At 36.9% G+C, this 20,843-nt stretch overlaps 1 protein-coding gene across 1 annotated transcript in view; it reads left to right on the plus strand.

The window, feature by feature from the left end:
* MACROD2 (MACRO domain containing 2) overlaps positions 1-20,843 on the plus strand; it is a 2,334,919-nt gene that overhangs the window by 518,778 nt on the left and 1,795,298 nt on the right. Inside the window, exon 4 of the mRNA XM_018056932.1 lies at positions 17,632-17,661. Coding sequence (XP_017912421.1) covers positions 17,632-17,661 — 30 coding nt within the window. The remainder of the gene's footprint in view (positions 1-17,631; positions 17,662-20,843) is intronic.

Raw genomic sequence — 20,843 nt, forward strand, 5'->3', positions numbered from 1 at the left:
GAGGAAGAAAAGCACTTCCTGAGGCAGAGCTTGTTGTGACAGATGTCGCCTGCTCGTGGGGGATGGGAAGACTTCCTGGTCTGGGTGCCTGCTGCAGGATCCTCTTTATTGGTGCCCCCCAGCCATCCAATGTCTCTTGCTGTAGGGGGAGAGTCTCAGGCCAGGAGGAGGAGAGCACTTTTATTGAAGGCTTATTGTCAGTGAGGCCTCTATTGATCCAGGGAAGAGGAAATCTGCCTGCACTGCCTTCTGTTACCAGATTCTGTCAAGAGACGCTGGGCCTGGATTGCCTTCTTCCTTTGGGTGGGAGGAAGTAAGATACCTTGCACCTAGATTATTCTTCCTATCTGGGAGTCTCTGACCAGTTCACCTTCCTCAGAGGTTTTCTATGGTTGCCTCTGTATTTATTTTCCTCATTTATAGTTGTAATTAGGGAGCAAGAGGGAAGGAGGAATGAAACAGGAAGAAACAAATATATGCCATCTTGTCTGAACTAGAAGTCTAAGAAGACAAAATGTTGGAAAATATATCATAAAATGGGATTTTCCAGGTGGCTCTAATGGTAAAGAACCTACCTGCCAATGCAGGAGACTCGAGAGATGTGGGTTCAAGATCTGTGTCAGGAAGATCCCCTGGCAAAGAGAATGGCAACCCACTCCAGTATTCTTGCCTGGAGAATCCCATGGACAGAGGAGCCTGGTGGTGTATAGGCCTTGGGATCACAAAGAATCGGACTCGACTGAGCACATGTGCACACACACAATATCATAAAGCACCATCAACTTGTAAAACAATGCTTTTCTTACTTCAGCATCATTCTGATGGATTCTAATATTTAAATAGTAAGTGCATTAAGTATATTATAATAGTTATAATTTATAGATTTATTTAATTGTCCGTAATTATTTAATGTGTCTATTTTACTTTCTATTTGTTCTCAACTCTTATCCCAGAGCATTCACACATAGTGTCTGCTTAACAGATGGTTGTTAAAGAATTAAATTATAACTATATTTAAAAGTGTTAAATGAGGCACAGAGGTCTAGGTGACCTGCCCAAAATTATATAACCAATTATTCATGCAGTTTGGATTAATGTTAAATACTTTTCTGGTAGGCCCCAAATCCATTGCCTCCGGAATACCACATATGTGTTCTTTGTTTAACTGTTGCTGCTTCTATTCTGTCGCTGTTATTTGTATATTTCAGAGTAACATTAGAACTATAACTATATCAATAAGTATTTTTTGGTTCTCCTGTGAAATTTGTTAGGTAATCATAATTTTTAAAAGCCTCTGTATTCAGTAATCAGCATCTCACCAGTGATAATACTTTTGTTTGAGATTAATATCAATGCTTTTCAATGCACCAGAATAAAACTAATCTCTGTTATAGAATCCACAGCTGGCCTGATGGAACTGTTATAACAAAAGTAATTGGTATTTTTTGATATACAGAGCATGCAAATTATAACTTGTCTCCTGCATACAGAAAAAAGGAGATCTTTTGGTAAATGACTAAGTTGATGTTGATAACATTATATTTTTCTGTGTTTCGGAGGAGTTTTTTGATGCTTGTAGTTTACATAAACATAATAATATATTTATTATGTCCTAGAGCAAAAATTTTATTGCACATTGATAGAAGACAACCATAATCTGAAATAGAGTTATTAAGATATGTAATTTAATTTAGGAAGGAGAAAAATCACAAATTTTTTACCTCAAGTTATCAAAATTATTCTTTAACTGATAATCCTAAATTCTAAGATGAGTGCTAGTGATGGAAACTTTAGGACAAATAAAAGCATATATTTATTTTCATTTTATGTGTTTCACTATAAGTGTATAAAATCTTACACTAGCCAGTTTGCATTTACTTGGTGAAAGCCAAATGTTAATATATTATTACTGTTGTGACAAATATAACTGAGCTCAAGTCAAAAGTCTTTGTTAATTAAGAAATATATACCTCCATTAATGGCAATGTATATATTTTGGTTCATGTTGCCTAAAATACTGAGAATTTTCATGGTTTTGAATGCCACTTTTTGGTGTTATCAGGACAGTAAATGTGAGTTTTCCCTTCAGGTTTTATGTGATCTAAATTACTGAATATTGTGCTAGTGCTAGTAAGTGACATAGAGAAAGTATAGGTAAAGATATTTAATATTTCGTAACTTTAAGTTGTATGATGTACGTAAATACTGTCCATTCTAGTCACTAATTAGATTAAAAAGCTAGTGATACTACCTTGACATTGGTGTTATTTGAATTCATTGTTTATCATGGGTGTTAAAGTATCCATGCATTTTGAAATAATACTGGAGAAATGAAATGGTTCCTTAAGAGAGAATCTGGCTTGCTGTACAGATAATTGGTTAGCTGTTTAATTAGGAGGTTCACATACTGGGTTGAATGCTAACTTACTGACTCAAAACTCTGTGGCAATGTAGTGTCGCTATAGCCTTCATTTCCTCCAATGTCATAGGAAAAGTAAAATTCCATTTTGCAGGAATGTTTAAAAGATGATAGATACCACACTGTTGGTGGGAATGCAAACTAGTACAGCCACTATGGAGAACGGTCTGGAGATTCCTTAAAAAATTGCAAATAGAACTGCCTTATGACCCAGCAATCCCACTTCTGGGCATACACACCGAGGAAACCAGAATTGAAAGAGACACATGTACCCCAATGTTCATCACAGCACTGTTTATAATAGCCAGGACATGGAAACAACCTAGATGTCCATCAGCAGATGAATGGATAAGAAAGCTGTGGTACATATACACAATGGAGTATTACTCAGCCATTGAAAAGAATACATTTGAATCAGTTCTAATGAGATGGATGAAACTGGAGCCGATTATACAGAGTGAAGTAAGCCAGAAAGAAAAACACCAATACAGTATACTAACACATATATATGGAATTTAGAAAGATGGCAATGATGACCCTGTATGCGAGACAGCAAAAGAGACATAGATGTGTAGAGCGGACTTTTGGACTCTGAGGAAGAGGGAGAGGATGGGATGATGTGGGAGAATGGCACTGAAACGTGTATACTATCATGTAAGAAACGAATCGCCAGTCTATGTCCGATGCAAGATACACGATGCTTGGGGCTGGTGCATGGGGATGATCCAGAGAGATGTTATGGGGAGGGAGGTGGGAGGGGGGTTCATGTTTGGGAACGCATGTACACCCGTGGTGGATTCATGTCAATGTATGGCAAAACCAATACAGTATTGTAAAGTAAAATAAAGTGAAAATCGAAATTAAAAAATAAAATAAAAGAGATAGATACCATACAGATTGACTCTCAAACAGTTCCTAATAAATAATAGATGCTTAGAAAATGGTCATCATGATCTATTTATATGTTTTTTAAGTTGGTTGTGATAATGGGCATATTTTTTATCTTGATAAGGTTATTAAAATGTGTGTCAGCTTGTCCACTGGCTTGGTGATTCAGAGCATGACTTCCTCATAGAAATGAATCATATAATAGCTCATTTTATAAGTTTTCATACGTTGATCATGTCACAAGGCCACATTTGGTGCAAGTAGTTAGATCAGAGCTGCTTGATGATCTAGGTATTACTTCAGGATCAACGGGAAGCTGGGTCAGCTCCTCCGTCATCTGCACACTTTAGCTGTGTAATGAGACTTCACTGAACTGGAGGAAGAATGTTGCTTTAACATGATATGTTTAGATTGGTAAGTGAAAACATAGTTCTATTGAATTTTCTTTAACATAATGTGAGTAGAATTGGCTTGCTGGAGAAAATTCTCATATACTACAATAGTTTAGAAAAGAAATAGTTGTACTTAGCCTTGAAATTCTTACATTTTTTGGTGTGTTTTTGATCAATTTCCCTTCCATCCCTTTCTAATGAGTTAATATCTATTGAATTTCTTTATCTTTAAAATTCCAAAGTATACTTTAAATCTGCAAATAATTTAGTTAGAAAGTGGAGGAAACTTTCTAATCTTTTCTAGCCAAGTTTTTAGTTTGCTTTGAAGTTCAAGACCTATCATGGTTTATGTCTAATAAACCTAAAAAGAAAGTGCTTAAAGAGGCTCACCATCAGTTGAGATGGATTTATTATTTTTACATTAAAAACAGGCAATTTTAAAATTTATATATTTGAAATCAATCAGAAATTCAGACTGAAAATCTTTTCAAGTGTAAGTGAGAAATTTTTACTGATGTATTTTACATTTAAATCAGAGACAGTCCAGTAAAACTCATCTTCATGTCAAGACATTTTGCTTCTGATTATTAAGATTTTATGTGCTTTCCAGGGTATACTTGTGAATGTTATATTTTTGCTATTTTTGACTTATTTTAATATGCATGTTTTAATAATTATTAAAATTTTGCATTTTTAAATAATTTAAAAATTATTAAGTTTGAAAAATGCATATCTTCTGTTATCCATAAATGCTTTGGAGGAATTGTTCCATAGGATAGATGCATCAATATGTAGTAATACACACACACATGATGATTTTTACTAGAGCTTCTTATATAATGGCAGAACTGGAAAAAACCTTAGTGGCCATCAATAAGGGAGTGGCTTTACTCAAATTTGTGAAAATTATCAGTTCAGTTCAGTTGCTCAGTTGTGCCTGACTCTTTGCGACCCCATGAATCGCAGCACGCCAGGCCTCCCTGTTCATCACCATCTCCCGGAGTTCACTCAGACTCATGTCCATCGAGTCCGTGATGCCATCCAGCCATCTCATCCTCAGTCGTCCCCTTCTCCTCCTGCCCCCAATCCCTCCCAGCATCAGAGTTTTTTCCAATGAGTCAACTTTTCTCATGAGGTGGCCTAAGTACTGGAGTTTCAGCTTTAGCATCATTCCTTCCAAAGAAATCCCAGGGCTGATCTCCTTCAGAATGGACTGGTTGGATCTCCTTGCAGTCCAAGGGACTCTCAAGAGTCTTCCAACACCACAGTTCAAAACCATCAATTCTTCGGCGCTCAGCCTTCTTCACAGTCCAACTCTCACATCCATACATGACCACAGGAAAACCATAGCCTTGACTAGACGGACCTTAGTGGGCAAAGTAATGTCTCTGCTTTTGAATATACTATCTAGGTTGGTCATAACTTTTCTTCCAAGGAGTAAGCGTCTTTTAATTTCATGGCTGCAGTCACCATCTGCAGTGATTCTGGAGCCCAAAAAAATAAAGTCTGACACTGTTTCCACTATTTCCCCATCTATTTCCCATGAAGTGATGGGACCAGATGCCATGATCTTCGTTTTCTGAATGTTGAACTTTAAGCCAACTTTTTCGCTCTCCTCTTTCACTTTCATCAAGAGGCTTTTTAGTTCCTCTTCACTTTCTGCCATAAGGGTGGTGTCATCTGCATATCTGAGGTGATTAATATTTCTCCCGGCAATCCTGATTCCAGCTTGTGTTTCTTCCAGTCCAGCGTTTCTCATGATGTACTCTGCATAGAAGTTAAATAAGCAGGGTGACAATATACAGCCTTGACGTACTCCTTTTCCTATTTGGAACCAGTTTGTTGTTCCATGTCCAGTGTTAACTGTTGCTTCCTGACCTGCATATAGATTTCTCAAGAGGCAGGTTAGGTGGTCTGGTATTCCCATCTCTTTCAGAATTTTCCACAGTTGATTGTGATCCACACAGTCAAAGGCTTTGGCATAGTCAATCAAGCAGAAATAGATGTTTCTCTGGAACTCTCTTGCTTTTTCGATGATCCAGCGGATGTTGGCAATTTGACCTCTGGTTCCTCTGCCTTTTCTAAAACCAGCTTGAACATCAGGGAGTTCACAGTTCACGTATTGCTGAAGCCTGGCTTGGAGAATTTTGAGCATTACTCTACTAGCATGTGAGATGAGTGCAGTTGTGTGGTAGTTTGAGCATTCTTTGGCATTGCCTTTCTTTGGGATTGGAATGAAAACTGACGTTTTCCAGTCCTGTGGCCACTGCTGAGTTTTCCAAATTTGGTGGCATATTGAGTGCAGCACCTTCACAGCATCATCTTTCAGGATTTGAAACAGCTCAATTGCATTTCCATCACCTCCACTAGCTTTGTTCATAGTGATGCTTTCTAAGGCCCACTTGACTTCACATTTCAAGATGTCTGATTCTAGATTAGTGAAAAGTATAGTATATCATAAATTATTTTATTATATCAGTTCAGTTCAGTTGCTCAGTCATGTCCCACTCTTTACAACCCTATGCCCTGCAGCATGCCAGGCTTCCCTGTCCACCACCAACTCCTGGAGCTCGCTGTAACTCATGTCCATTGAGTCAGTGATGCCATCCAACCATCTAATCCTCTGTCATCCCCTTCTCCTCCTGCCTTTAGTCTTTCCCAGAATCAGGGTCTTTCCCAGTCTGTTCTTCGCATCAGGTGGCCAAAGTATTGGAGTTTCAGCTTCAGCATCAGTCCTTCCAATGAATATTCAGGACTGATTTCCTTTAGGATGGACTGGTTTGATCTCCTTGCAGTCCGAGGGACTCTCAAAAGTCTTCTCCAACAGCACAGTTCGAAAGTATCAATTCTTTGGCACTCAGCTTTCTTTTTTTTTTTTTTCTTTCAGATGACATTATCATTTTTTAATATTTTTTAATATAAATTTATTTATTTTAATTGGAGGCTAATTACTTTACAATTCTTTATCGTCCAACTCTCACATCCATACGTGACTACTGGAAAGACTATAGCTTTGACTAGACGGACCTTTGTTGGCAAACTAATGTCTCTGCTTTTGAACATGTTGTCTAGGTAGGTCATAGCTTTTTTTTAAATCAAAGAGCAAGTGTCTTTTAATTTCATGGCTGCAGTCACTGTGATCTGCCGTGATTTTGGAGATAAAAAAATAAATTCTGTCACTCTTTCCATTTTTTTCCCATCTATTTGCCATGAAATGATGGGACCAGATGCCACGATCTTTGTTTTGTGAATGTTGAGTTTTAAGCCAACATCTTCACTCTCCTCTTTCACTTTCATCAAGAGGCTCTTTAGTTCTTCTTCAGTTTCTGCCAAAAGGGTGATATCATCTGCATATCTGAGGTTATTGATATTTCTCCCGGCAATCTTGATTCCAGCTTGTGCTTCATCCAGCCCAGCATTTTGCATGATGTACTCTGCATATAAATTAAATAAGCAGTGAGACAATATATAGCCTTGACGTACTCCTTTATTAGTTATAGCCCTTGATATATTGATACATTAGAAAATTAGCTTGCACAATAGTTTTTATAGTGCAATAATTTTATATAGCACTATTTTATAATGCAATGATTTTTATAGTAGAATCCATTGTTTTTTAAACAATAATCCCAGGAAGGTTCAATTATGTGTATATGTTTATATGAATATGGATAAAAGTATGGAAAAGAATAGAACATAACAGGAGTTGAGATTGTTTAAAAAATGTGTTAATTCACATGTTCAAATGGACTTCCCTTGTAGCTCAGTTGGTAAAGAATCTGCCTGCAGTGCAGGAGACCTGGGTTTGATTCCTGGGTTGGGAAGATCCCCTGGAGAAGGAAATAGCAACCCACTCCGGTATTCTTGCCTGGAAAATCCTGTGGACAGAGATGCCTGGCAGGCTACAGTCCATAGGGTCACAAAAGAGTCAGACATGACTTAGCGACTAAACTACCACGTGTTCAAATGAGTACTTCTTCTTATAAAAACTTTTTGGCAATACCTTGTGGCATGCCAACAAAGGTCTGTCTAGTCAAGGCTATGGTTTTTCCAGTTGTCATGTATGCATGTGAGAGTTGGACTATAAAAAAAGCTGAGAACTGAAGAATTGATGCTTTTGAACTGTGCTGTTGGAGAAGACTTTTGAGAGTCCCTTGGACTGCAAGAAGATTCAACCAGTCCATCCTAAAGGAAAACAGTCTTGAATATTCATTGGAAGAACTGATGCTGAAGCTGAAACTCCAATACTTTAGCCACCTGATGCAAAGAAGTGACTCATTTGAAAAGACCCTAAGGCTTCCCTGGTGGCTCAGAGGTTAAAGCATCTGCCTCTAATGTGGGAGACCCAGGTTCAATCCCTGGGTCGGGAAGATCCCCTGAAAAAGGAAATGGTAACCCACTCCAGTATTCTTGCCTGGAGAATCCCATGGACGGAGATGCCTGGTAGGTGACAGTCCATGGGGTCGCAAAGAGTCAGACACAACTGAGCGACTTCACTTTCACTTCAGTGCTGGGAGGGATTGGGGGCAGGAGGAGAAGGGGACGACAGAGGATGAGATGGTTGGATGGCATCACTGACTCAATGCGCATGAGTTTGAGTAAACTCCACGAGTTAGTGATGGGCAGAGAGGCCTGGTGTGTTGCCGTCCATGGGGTCACAAAGAATGGGACATGACTGAGTCACTGAACTCAACTGAACTGTGGTATGCAGGATCTTAGTTCCTTGATCAGGGATCACACCCATGCCCCTTGCAGTGGAAGCATGGAGTCTTAACTCTCGGACCACTGGGGAAATTCCTTTATTTTTTAAAAAAAATATGTTTTATGTTTTTAATTAATAAGGAAAACTAGTATATTGATAATTCCCTAAACTATTCTCACTAAGAAAGTTAGTCTGTGTGATTTAGGGTAGCCTTCAGTTGTGACCAATTTGTATAAACCATATCTGTTCAATCAAATTCCCAACAGGAGCCTTGGCATAGTCAAATTAGGATACTGGGCAGCTTTTTAATAAGAGAAATAAGTACAACAGTTGGAGATAGATATGGTATAGGAGAAACTCAAGGGGTTGTTCAGGAACCAAAGGTTACCAACAGCACAGCTGTTACAACTCTTAGCTCAAAGAGGTAAGTAAAGGGAGAAATATCAGAACCCAAAAGGAGAGGAAGTCATGTTATGAACTAAATGACCTTTGTTCAAGGGACATTGTCAGGTCAAGATAATCTTACAGGGGGAGAACCAGGAAAATGAATACCTACAACTCATTCTCAGCTCTCCCACCAGCTACTAGCAGGGCTCCCTATTGACTGAACTCACCAGAGCCAGAGGACCCATTGATGCCATTTGTATAGTTACATCACTGGGCAGAAAACGGGCAGCTGTATAGAGTGGGTCTTGAAGAGAAAATAAAAATTATTTGCCTTAAAGTAACATTTTTTTAAAACCAAATCATCAAAATAATCCAGAAGATGGAAGTGTTAGAATATGCAAAATAATGCCATCCATTTTCTTTACAGACATATAGATTTATTTTTAAATTGACCTAAGCCCAAAGGCAGACTTAAATATATTTATAATTTGGAGATACCCTTCTTTCTGAGTCTCTTCTGTGCAGAATTTCTTCTTTCTTCCCCAAACTCTGATGAGGGCATAGCCCAGAACTGGATTGACGGGAGAGGAGAGTAGTTCTCTGTGATGAACATGGCCCTGGTCCCTGCAAAGTGAGGATTCGTCTGAATGCCTTTAGTAAATCCCCACTATTAGTGGAGGTTTTTATGTTAACCTCTAGTGTATCTTCCAGAAGCAGCACTGTAATCAGGGTCTTGGATCGGGAACTGACATTACTGAGCCTCAGCCTATTCCAGGTGCCGTAAGTGCGTTCACATAGTTGATCACTCTTTTTTTTTTAGAAGTTTATCACTCTAAAACCTCTCAGCTAACCTGTACCATGACCCTTATTTTACCAACTGGCTGATTAATACAAGTGATTAAATAATCAATTAGAGTTTTAAGAACTTCTCAAGGACGGTGATAGAGTCTGGAATTGGGCCTCAATCTGTGTGGTTCCCTCCTGGCATAGCCTCACTTTGCTGTGAAATTGTGAAGGAGTCACTATGTTATTGTAACTCTCTCATCTGTCCCAAAGATATGACTTTCCCTTCCCCCCTCTCATTCCCCTGTCTTACATTCATTCTCTTAGTTGTGTTTTTAAGAGGTAATTATTCAGTCCCTAACTTTACTAAGAACTGTGTGTGGTACCGTCGATACCAACAAATACGGCATTTACCTTCATGGACATTAGAGCTTCATAACTGTTCTCAAGGTAGCAATCCTATTCCTTTCCTTTAACCCCAAATCCTTTAAATTTGAGGTTCTTTGTCTCAAGCTTTCAATTTATTTACTATGACAAAATTATTCTTTTGTCTTATTGGTTTAAATTAAAATATAAGCTAAAATAAACCTTTTATAAAAACTCATTTGCTGTTTCATTATCAGGGAGAAATAAAGATTCCATAATATTTTAAGAAAGATGAAATAAAGAAACTTTGTAAAACAGTTTTTTTTTTTTTTTAAAAAAGGTCCTCTCTGGTTTTATTAAAACAAGTTAGTCTCTCTGAGAAGTGTATAAATGAGAGTGCATGTTCAGGCTTATATTATCATTAGGATAAAGTGTATCATATTCCCTCAAATAAGTGCATCTTCTGTTTTTCAAATTGAGACTTCATTTGCAATCAAAATCTTCCTTGTGAAAGACAAGTTAAAAACTTCTGTTCAAGTGTCTGGTATCATTACAACTACAAAGCTAATGTACATTTGAACTCTTTCCCCCAGCCCCCTATTTTGACATGTTTGTTCACTCTTTGGAAAGCCCAGATTGGGTTACTCGAGTAATCCCAGTTTTGTAACAGAGCCAGTGTTATCATTCTCAAAATTACAACTGATTCAAAGCACAGTGGCAAGAAGGATGATGGTACATGTTAATAGACACGTGCACTGATTTCTCTTATTTCTGTATTGAACTGTGAAGCTGTAGAAACCGCCAATGCTTTAGTTTATTCTCTAATAGTTAAGTTAGGCGATCTTCAATAGGCTAACATTTGGTAGACCCCATGTGCATTGCTTTCTGTTACCATCTTTGAATGTGATTTCAGAGGAACAAGCAAACAACAACAATCATATATACATATGTATGTGCATATATATTTCCAATTTGAGATTGGCAATATTCTATAGTAGATCCTAGGTTCTTCTCCTAGGCCTGATCCTAGACGAGTTACCTAACATCTCTGATTCTCTTTATCTTTCCAGTTTTGTAAAATGAAGGAGTTGGACAAAATAAGTAGTTTTATTCCCATGCTGCATTATTCCTAGAAGTCTGAGCACCCAGAGTGATAGCTGGTGACATCATATTGGCAAAACAGGACGGCTCTAGCTCCTCTCTTATAGTTCAGCAAGAATAATTCCATTTTGTTTCATTCGTTAATACTCTCAAGTAAGTTTTCCAATTCCTGATGACCTTCCACCTATTTATCCATAGTAGGACTTACTGTATTCTATTTTTGGCTTCAAGGTGGGTTATAGCTTATCCAACCCACACAGACCCTGGAATAATGAAGAGTTCTTTTGAATTCTGCATTGTATGACATGTAAATTATACATCATATGTTTATGCTGGTTTCTACATGTGAAATAGTTAAGCCTATTAATTTTCTCTCCCTGTGAGCTTCAAGGAAGGAAATTACAGCATTGCCCCAAACTTGTGGCAGTCTTGATTTTGTTTAGAAGGTGTAAATCTGGAAAAACATTAACAGAGAGCTGTTGCCAAATTGATAGCTATATTTGTCTGTGTAGATTGTATTTCTACAGCTGTCAGTTGAGTTGGTTGCTCCCTGTATAAAGCGGTTCTAGAGTCATGCACGTGTTTAGGATTTTCATCTTAACAGGTGTTTTTATCCCTTCCTACTTTGAGCTTCAAAATCAAGGGACTGTGATGTGTACCATTCTAAAGGGTGATATTTTGGCTTTTGTATTTTTTAGGATAACATGTTGTGAATGAAGTGGTGTTTTAAGCAGAGCCCCTGGGGAAATTTTTTTGCCAGCAATCGTTTTGACATCCTATGTGCTCTGTTGTAATAAGAAAGCAGAATAAATAAGCTAAACTAGGTGGTCAGGATCCTGTCAGGATGAAAGCAACTATAATTTTCTTTATAATGATGAAAGGCAAACAAAAACCCTGAACAAATAGATTTAATCAATGTTTAAAGACTAGTCTCTCAGGCTGTTGCTTATTTGACAGATAGTCTTGGGTGGAGGTAGAAATGGAGTGGGAAAATAAACAATTACTAAATACAGATAATAGAAATTACTGGGCAAGTACAATAAAAAAAAATGTTCCAAACACTTATCAGGCCAGTTTGACTCACAGTGGATGTGGGTTGTTTCACCTAGCTATGGACTGTTTCACAGACTGAATTATTTCAGACTTGGAAACACAGGAGCTATTATCCATGTTAAGGTACAATGATGGTGCATATTAGATTAGCAGTTTTGTTTTTCAAGATTGTTAAATCGAATTTGATTACATCAAAACTGTCAAATCTAAAAGAAGTCCTCAGATCCGGAGATCCTCAATATATGGCATGTGTACTGTCTTTTAATTCTTCCTATCCTCCTCTGACCATGACCAGCATTATTAATTAATCGTGGCTCTCTTTTCAGCAGAGCCTGGGGTTAGCCTCAGAATCCTTCTCCAGTCAGAGGTGCAGACAGTCTCTCGTCGTTAATGAATCTGAATTGTTTAAAACCTGTTTGCCATCCCTGATTGATTCTAAATTTCCAAATGGAAGAAGAAAAGTAAGATAGTTTTGACTATGATTTGCTCGATCCACCTGCTATTTAGTTACTGAACTAGAGTTAAAATATAGAGGTTATCTGGCTCTCAGTTCTTAGTTCAGTATCCTTTTTATTACCTTATATAGGCTGCAAAGGATTTGACATCTTAGGAGGAATAGTGTTGTAAGTATCTAATAAATTAAAGCTTTGTCTTGTATTTTTAATAATGTCATGGCCTATTTTGCATCTAGGAACCTCCAGTGATATGACTACAAATATAGTAATTGTATTTTTCATCATTTGATCCACAATTTAATTCTAATTATATTCTTAAAAAGACACATACATGTAGAAGAGGGTCATTTAGGAATTTTTTTTAAAGGAAGACTACTGTAGTGTTGCAGTATAGGGTGTTGCAGTCCGTGGGGTGGCAAAGAGTCGGATACTACTGAGCGACTGAACTGAACTTACTGTAGTGTAATATTCCATTTATATCTTGAGAAAACCAAAAAGAGTGATGCTAATGTCTATTAGCATGATTATTTTTCATGTAGGCTAATTATCCTATGAAAAAGATTCCTGCTTTGTTCTTAATTATTTTTTGGTTTTGATAGTTTTACAATGAATATTTATACTTGTGTATAATTTGATAATTTTAATGAAAAAAATCAAAACCGAGTTTAAATGGAATAAAGCAGTTTCTCATAAACTTCAAAAAATAATCATTTGCCTAGGGTATTATAAATAAATTCTTCATATTTGTCACTTGAAATTAGATTTTGGTAACTCTTACTCAATTTATGTTCAGTGCTGTTTTTACTTTCTAAGTAGTGAGACTATTCATTTCACTGAGTTGTTATTGTGGGAGGAAAAACTATAATAGATTCATTAATTTGTAATGCTTTATTTTAGTTTTTGATTGAATTGATCTTTGAGACAATTACTGAAGCTTGATTTTTTTCCTCTACCTCCTCTGGTAACAGGGGCATTTTATTTAGGAAAATATGAAAGAAGTTAGTGCTGGTTACTTAGAAAGCATGCTCAGGGAAATGGGGTTGGCATTTCCTACTCCAGGGGATCTCCTGACCAAGGATCAAACCTGTGTTTCTTACATCTGCTCCACTGACAAGTGGGTTCTTTACCACTGTACACATAGGAAACTCAGTAACATACTGTCCCAGGCACTGCTGGGGTTTGAACCCAGGATCTTCTGTTCAATAGACAGGCGCTTTGACCAGCTAAGCCATGGTACTGGCATGCTCAGCGAGGCCATCTTTAAATACTCTGGATGCAGCAGCGTCATGCTTATCAACTTCAAGCTTTCTTAGTTCCTCTTTTCATTTTCTTCCCTGTGATACTCAAGGAATAACAAGAGGCATATCCAAAATTCCCTCCAACATGGGACTTAGATAGGGACATAAATATATAAACATATTTCATACATTCTTTTAAAAAACGTTTTAATTTAGATTGAAGTATAGTTGGTTAATAATGTTATGCTAGTTTCAGTTTCCTACATTATTAATCACTATTTCTAAATAAAGTATAGGAGTTTCCTTAGCGGTCTTTGATTTTACAAAAAGAAAAAGAACCAAAGTTTTCTCTTTCTAGACACTTCAGTAAACAAAACCTGTCTTCTATGTCAATAAAGAAAAAGGATTAAATCTGCCAATTATCTGACTATTACAAAACACATATTGCTGCTGCTGCTGCTGCTAAGTCGCTTCAGTTGTGTCCGACTCTGTGCGACCCCATAGACGGCAGCCCACTAGACTCCTCTGTCCTTGGGATTCTCCAGGCAAGAATACTGGAGTGGGTTGCTATTTCCTTCTGCAATGCATGAAAGTTAAAAGTGAAAGTGAAGTCGCTCAGTCCAGCCCAACTCTTAGCAACCCCCTCGCCTGCAGCCTATCAGGCTCCTCCGTCCATGGGATTTTCCAGGCAAGAGTACTGGAGTGGGGTGCCATTGCCTTCTCCGAAACACATATTGAGAGCTTATTATATGCAAACCAAACTATTAAACTCAAATCTTATCTTTAAGAACTTATCTAATTGGGATATACCTCAATTTATTGGAAGTAATTAAGTAAAAATTAAATGACTGTTAATTTCAGACACACAAAAGTCATTTTCACTTTTGTGAAATGGACGAAATGCTCTTAATCCATCTGATCGATAAATGTTGAAAATCAGTTATATTACATATAGGGTGCTTTGTAAAGATACAATAATAGAAATCATACTAAAGATTCACTTTTATTTGCCTACAGTTATGTCACTTTTGCCGCTTTTGCCCCTATGGCTCAGCGGCAAAGAATACACCTGTAATGCAGGAGCTGTGGTTTTGATCCCTGGGTCAGGAAGATCCCCTGCAGGAGGGCATGGCAACCCACTCCAGTATTCTTGCCTGGAGAATCCCCATGGACAGAGGAGCCTTGTGGACTATAGTCCATAGCGTTACAAGAATTGGACATGACTGAAGTGCCTGAGCACATATGCATGTCACTTTTACTGAAGAAAAAGCATTTATTTTTTAAATTTTAGAGAACAGAAGTTGATAAAATAGACTTAAATTTGATGGATTCTTTAGATAAATCATTATCAGGATTATAGTTATTAGAATTGCTTTGAATTTGATTTGAATATATTTAAGCAGCTTAAATTAAGATTCTATTACATGAATGGTAATGCACATGAAATTATCTTTAAAATGATTGTGCACTTTGTAGATGCCACAATTTTATGAAATATTTCTATGTTGATATTAAAAGTGTAACCAGAAATGCTCATCTAGACACGAGCACACATCTGAGATAAATGGACTTGATGGTCCTCCAAACCTGGAATTCCAGTTCCTACACCTACTCCCACTCATCCACCCACATCTATTGGACAAGTGCCTGATTAAACAGATGGGACTTGGTCTGTGCTCTCCAAACAGGCAAACTCTACCTTTATTAAGCAAAGCATTGGGGGAAAATAGGTTACATTGTGTTATTGTGATTCTGGGCATGATAATTTGAGTGTAAAGCTACTCTTCATTACTATTGTTGTTTGTGGTTGGAAATAAGTTTTTTTTTATGAATGAATATGTATAAATTGGAGGACAACAGATGGAGTTTCAGGGATCTGGAAAAGCTATAGACAAGGACGGAGTTCTCAGTCAGATTTAAAAATAAAAAATCAGCAGAAGTGTGAAATGCCATACAGTTTTAAAAATTCATGTAGTTAAGATTTTTAGAAAGTGTTTGGGTTTGCCAATAGACATCATGAAATTTCCCCCATCCACTAAAGGGTATGGGCCCAAGATAATGATTGGTAATGATTTGAGAGAATAGCATTGAAACATGTATATTATCATATGTGAAATAGATTGCCAGTCCAGATTTGATGCATGAGACAGGGTGCTCAGGGCTGGTGCACTGGGATGACCCTGAGGGATGGGATGGGGAGGGTGGTGGGAGGGGGGTTCAGGGTGGGGAACACATGTACACCCATGGCTGATTCATGTCAATGTATGGCAAAACCACTATAATATTTTAAAGTAATTAGCCTCCAATTAAAAAAAATTAATTAAAAAAAAGAATTGGTAACATCTTTCCTCATGCCTCTTCAGCAAGTTGCGACTTCAGCACAGTTTGATTTTGGGAAAATATTAAGTCCTGGATACCATCTAAGTAAATATTACATGTTTTCATTGTGAAGTCAGAAGGATTTGAGGGCTCTGAGTTGACACAGTGGCAGATGACTTGTAATATCTGAAGTGAGTTTTGTTTGACTAATGGGATTGCTACTCAGTCCGTATTTGTGATGAAAGCAGTGAGGGAAAGCCAAGAGCAGCTATTATTATCAATAGATGGCCCTGTACTTGGAAGATCATATGAATAAGATTTGATGCTCTAATATTGACATACTGAGAAAACCTTCAAAGGTGTTTGTTCTCCATGCATTTTTATAATGTTCTCTTTAGTGTTGCAATAATTAACAAACCATCACTTATGGATATAGGCATTTATTCTTAAAATGTTCCATTTTTTAAATTGATGAAATCATTAACACTCTGATATTTCCTTCTCTTACCAGGCCAGTGCATGGTCTGTGGATATCACACTAAAATTCAAGTTAAAGATTCCTAGTATTTCTTCTTAAATGATTTCTATAATCTTTTGGTAGCTCAGATTTCTCCACGAAGAAAGACACCTTGGTTACTACATACTTTATGTTGCTCCAAGAGTTCTGTTTTCTGACTTTTGTAGTGGCTAGATTATCATAGGCATAAACAGTGGCAACCCACTCCAGTGTCCTTGCCTGGAGAATCCCAGGGACGGCGGAGCCTGGTGGGCTGCCATCTATGGGGTCACACAGAGTCGGACACTACTGAAGCGACTTAGCAGCAGCAGCAAGGTTGCTTAATAGTTCAGCAAAAAATTGCCATGGAACTTTCTGAAAATTTGACCTCTTAAAATCTAAATGGAATTGTTTCATATTTTGCTTATTGTTTGACTTCTATAATTGTGTGGGCTAGATTAATAGATAAATGGATATGACATGACAAATCATTGTTTTACAAAAATATTTAAAATGTGTTTCTTTCCCACAAACAAAAAATTAATGCACAAAAGAATACATCTGTTGCTATTTAAGTTCATTCTTATAGCAGAGTAACTTGAGATAGCTTTATTTGATGGTATTTAATTTAATTAAAATTATCATTATACTTTTTTTGTTACATTTTCCTTTGAAATTATTGAAATTACTTAAGTAACATTGTTATATCTCTACTTGATAAAATTGAGAAAACAGAAGGTTACTTTAGATACAGAATGATAATAAAAGGATCATAATATGTATTTTATTTTATTAGATGTAAGAACATTGTAAAAATAGTCATTTGAAGAGAAAAAGGAGATACAAACAGTGAATATTTACATTTTTATTCTTCATAAAACAAAGACTGTATCTTTATATGAAAGTACCTATTGTGATATGTGTGTGTGTATATGTATGGCATGATCATTACCAACTTTTTCTTGGAATACTCTGGCATAAACATATTTTAATATATTATTTAACATCTTTTGTTTGTTTTCTTTTAAACAGCAAATGCCAGTCTTCTTGGAGGTGGAGGTGGTAAGTCCTCAATATCACTTAAAATATGTTTTATTACTACACCAATCATAAGATGTTTAGTAAGTTCCATGATACTTTAACAAAATTAGTTTTGCTATATATTCATTAACCATGTAAATTATAATCTTCCAGAGAATAATTCATAACAGAAATATCTTGGGTTTACCTGAATGTTATTTTAACTGACTTCAAAATATGCGGAATACTGTTGTTCTTCTCATGAAGCCTTGTGTTTCTACCTTTGGCTTAAGCTATAGCAGCAGTAAGCTAGTGAGATGAATACACATATAGGAGATAATAGTCACTTTAAAAGAATTACTTTATTGAATTATAGTTGATTTAAAATGTGTTAATTTCCTCTGTATCGCAGAGTGATTCACTTATACCTGTGTATATATGTGTGTGTGCTAAGTCGCTTCAGGCACATACAACTCTGTTACCCCAAGGACTGCAGCCCACCAGGCTGCTCTGTCCATGGGGTTCTCCAGGCAAGAACGCTGGAGCGGGTTGCCATGCCCCCCATGTGTGTGTGTACACACATATATATTCTTCTTCCATTATGTTTTATCACAGGATATTGAATGTAGTTCCCTGTACTAAACAGTGGGATCTTGTGTATTCATTCTATGTATAATAGTTTGTGGGCTTCCCTAGTGGCTCAGTGACAAAGAATCCACCTGCAATGAAGGAGATGAAGCAGATGTGGTTCAATCTCTGGGTCGAAAAGACCCCCTAGAGAAAGATATGGCAGCCCGCTCCAATATTCTTGCCTGGGAAATCCCATGGACAGAGGAGCCTGGCGCAGTTCACGGGGTCGCAAAGAGTGGGGCACAATGGAGTGACCAGACAACAGCGACAGAATGTTTGCGAATGCTGATCCTAAACTCCCAATCCACCCTCCCACTTTCATTCAGTGTTTTCAACCACAAGTCTGTTCTGTTTCTGTGAATCTCTTTCTGTTTTGTGGATAAGTTCATCTGTGTCATATTTTAGTTTCCACATATAAGTGATGTCATATGGCATTTGTCTTTCTATTTCTGACTTACTTCACTTAGAATGCTAATCTCTAGGTCCATCCACGTTGCTGCAAGTGACAGTATTTCATTCTTTTTTATGGCTGAGTAATATTCCATTGTATATATATATACCGCACCTTATTTACCCATGCCTCTTTCAATAAACATTAAGGTTGTTTCCATTTCTTGGTCATTGTACATAGTGCTGCTATGAAGGTAGGGGTACATGCATCTTTTTGAATTATAATTTTTTCCAGATATATGCCCAGGAGTAGAATTGCTAGATCATATGCAACTCTATTTTTAGTTATTTTGAGGAACTTCCATACTGTTTTCCATAGTGATTGCAAGATAGAGTTACTTTTTTTAAAGAGTCACTTGCACTGTGAGTTCTGAAACAATGCATATGGAAACCTATGGTTTTTCTTTCTTCATCATAATGACTAAAAAAATGTTTATAGCCTGAGGGCTTCCTGTATCAGCAACTTACTGTGAAAAATAAAAAAAAGAAATTAGTATTGACATTTTGCTTTTTCTTTCTTCCTTTTTAGAGGAGAAAGAGAAAGAGATCAAAGTGAGATGAGGAAGAGAGAGATTCCTGTACTAGGAATTCTTTTCTGATACTAAATTCTTGGAATAAAAATAAAATATTCTTTTTATTTCTAGGTTGAAAGGTGAAAGCATTCCTAGCCCCAGGCTATATTACATAGTGAGGTAGGAAAAACATATACAATAGAATGGGGTCCTTTTCATTTAGGGCCCAGATGGACATAAATAGGTTTATTTTCTCTCCTTCTTCCTCTTGCTCCTTCTTTCCATGTACATGGGTGAAGTAGATATGATTATACAGAGCTTTAGGTTTTCAACAAACAAATTGGAACTTATTTACTTTATCCTGAACTTTTAAGAAATATAATCCTTTAGTAATCATCACTAGAAGTTTTCAGTGTGAATTTTATTAAAAAATTAAAATTTTAACCATTGTTCTCATATTTGAATCAATAGATCTTTAAAAACAGAATATTGGAAATAGAAATGATAGAAAACAGTTTAAACTAGAAAGTGCTCTTCATATTATCATGTCAATGTACATTCTGTAGCAAAATATTTTTCATCTTCCACAGATTTCTTTAGAAAATATATGCAAGGTTTCTCATTGTCCTACTTCTTTTTTGGTATTCTTTGGGAACTAGAAGGGAAAATTTCCTTAAGAATTTACTGGTTTTCTGGTAAACTTTTATCTCTAGGTTTCTTATATGAAAGAAGCATTAAAATAATTCACTCACAATGCTGATTTTCTTACATGACATATCAGTATTTTTACAAATTGGGCTACTACCGTTAAATAGGATAAAAATGTTAAAGTTGAGTCTACATGTACAAATCCAGACTATTATGGTTCTTGACTAAAGAAAAATGAATTAACTAATTATATAAGTTAAATTTTAGTGGCCCATAGCAGAAAACCCCACAATAATAGTGACTTAAAAGAGATAGAAATATATTTCTGTCTCTTCTAAAAGTAGCCTAGATGTAGGCTAGACCAACTGTGTGATAATCCCATCCTGTCGTCAAGCACTCAAGCTCTGACTTTTATGGTCTTCTTCCTGCTGTGTGGAACTCAGGGTCCATGTAGGCTACTGGACAGGGGTACAGTAAGGGGTAAAGCAACAATACAAAAGATGACCTTCAAAATCAAGCCAGTTTTCTTAGAGCAGCTTTACTAAAGTCCCACATTATCCTTGAATTGATAATGTTCATTCGTGGATAAGATAGTTTTATTCCAGGAAGCAATATGCTCATCCAAAAAAAAAAAAAAAAAAAAGAAAAGAAAAAAAGCAGTGTTCTCTTTTCTGTTGGGGTAGGAGAAGGTGGAGGTTCTGGCAGGCAATGGCTAGTCTCTGCCATTGTGAGAGGCAGGCAGCTGGTTCAAGCACCCGTGTCAATCTGCTTTGTCTCCGTCTACATGTACACAACTGGTGTGTACAGAGTTCACTCTAGTGAGTTAGCCTGCATTTCCTTGCAGCTCCTCCAGCCTGATATTGTAAATATTGGAAAATATTGTAAACTTTCAGCAATGGCAAGACATTCAGGAGTAGGCAAACTCAGCTTTTCTTCACCCGAAGAATATACTTGAGTCTTCTAGATGGCTGATTTTGCTAACTG

This window comes from Capra hircus, chromosome 13 (assembly GCF_001704415.2).
Source record: "Capra hircus breed San Clemente chromosome 13, ASM170441v1, whole genome shotgun sequence".
Lineage (NCBI taxonomy): Eukaryota > Metazoa > Chordata > Mammalia > Artiodactyla > Bovidae > Capra > Capra hircus.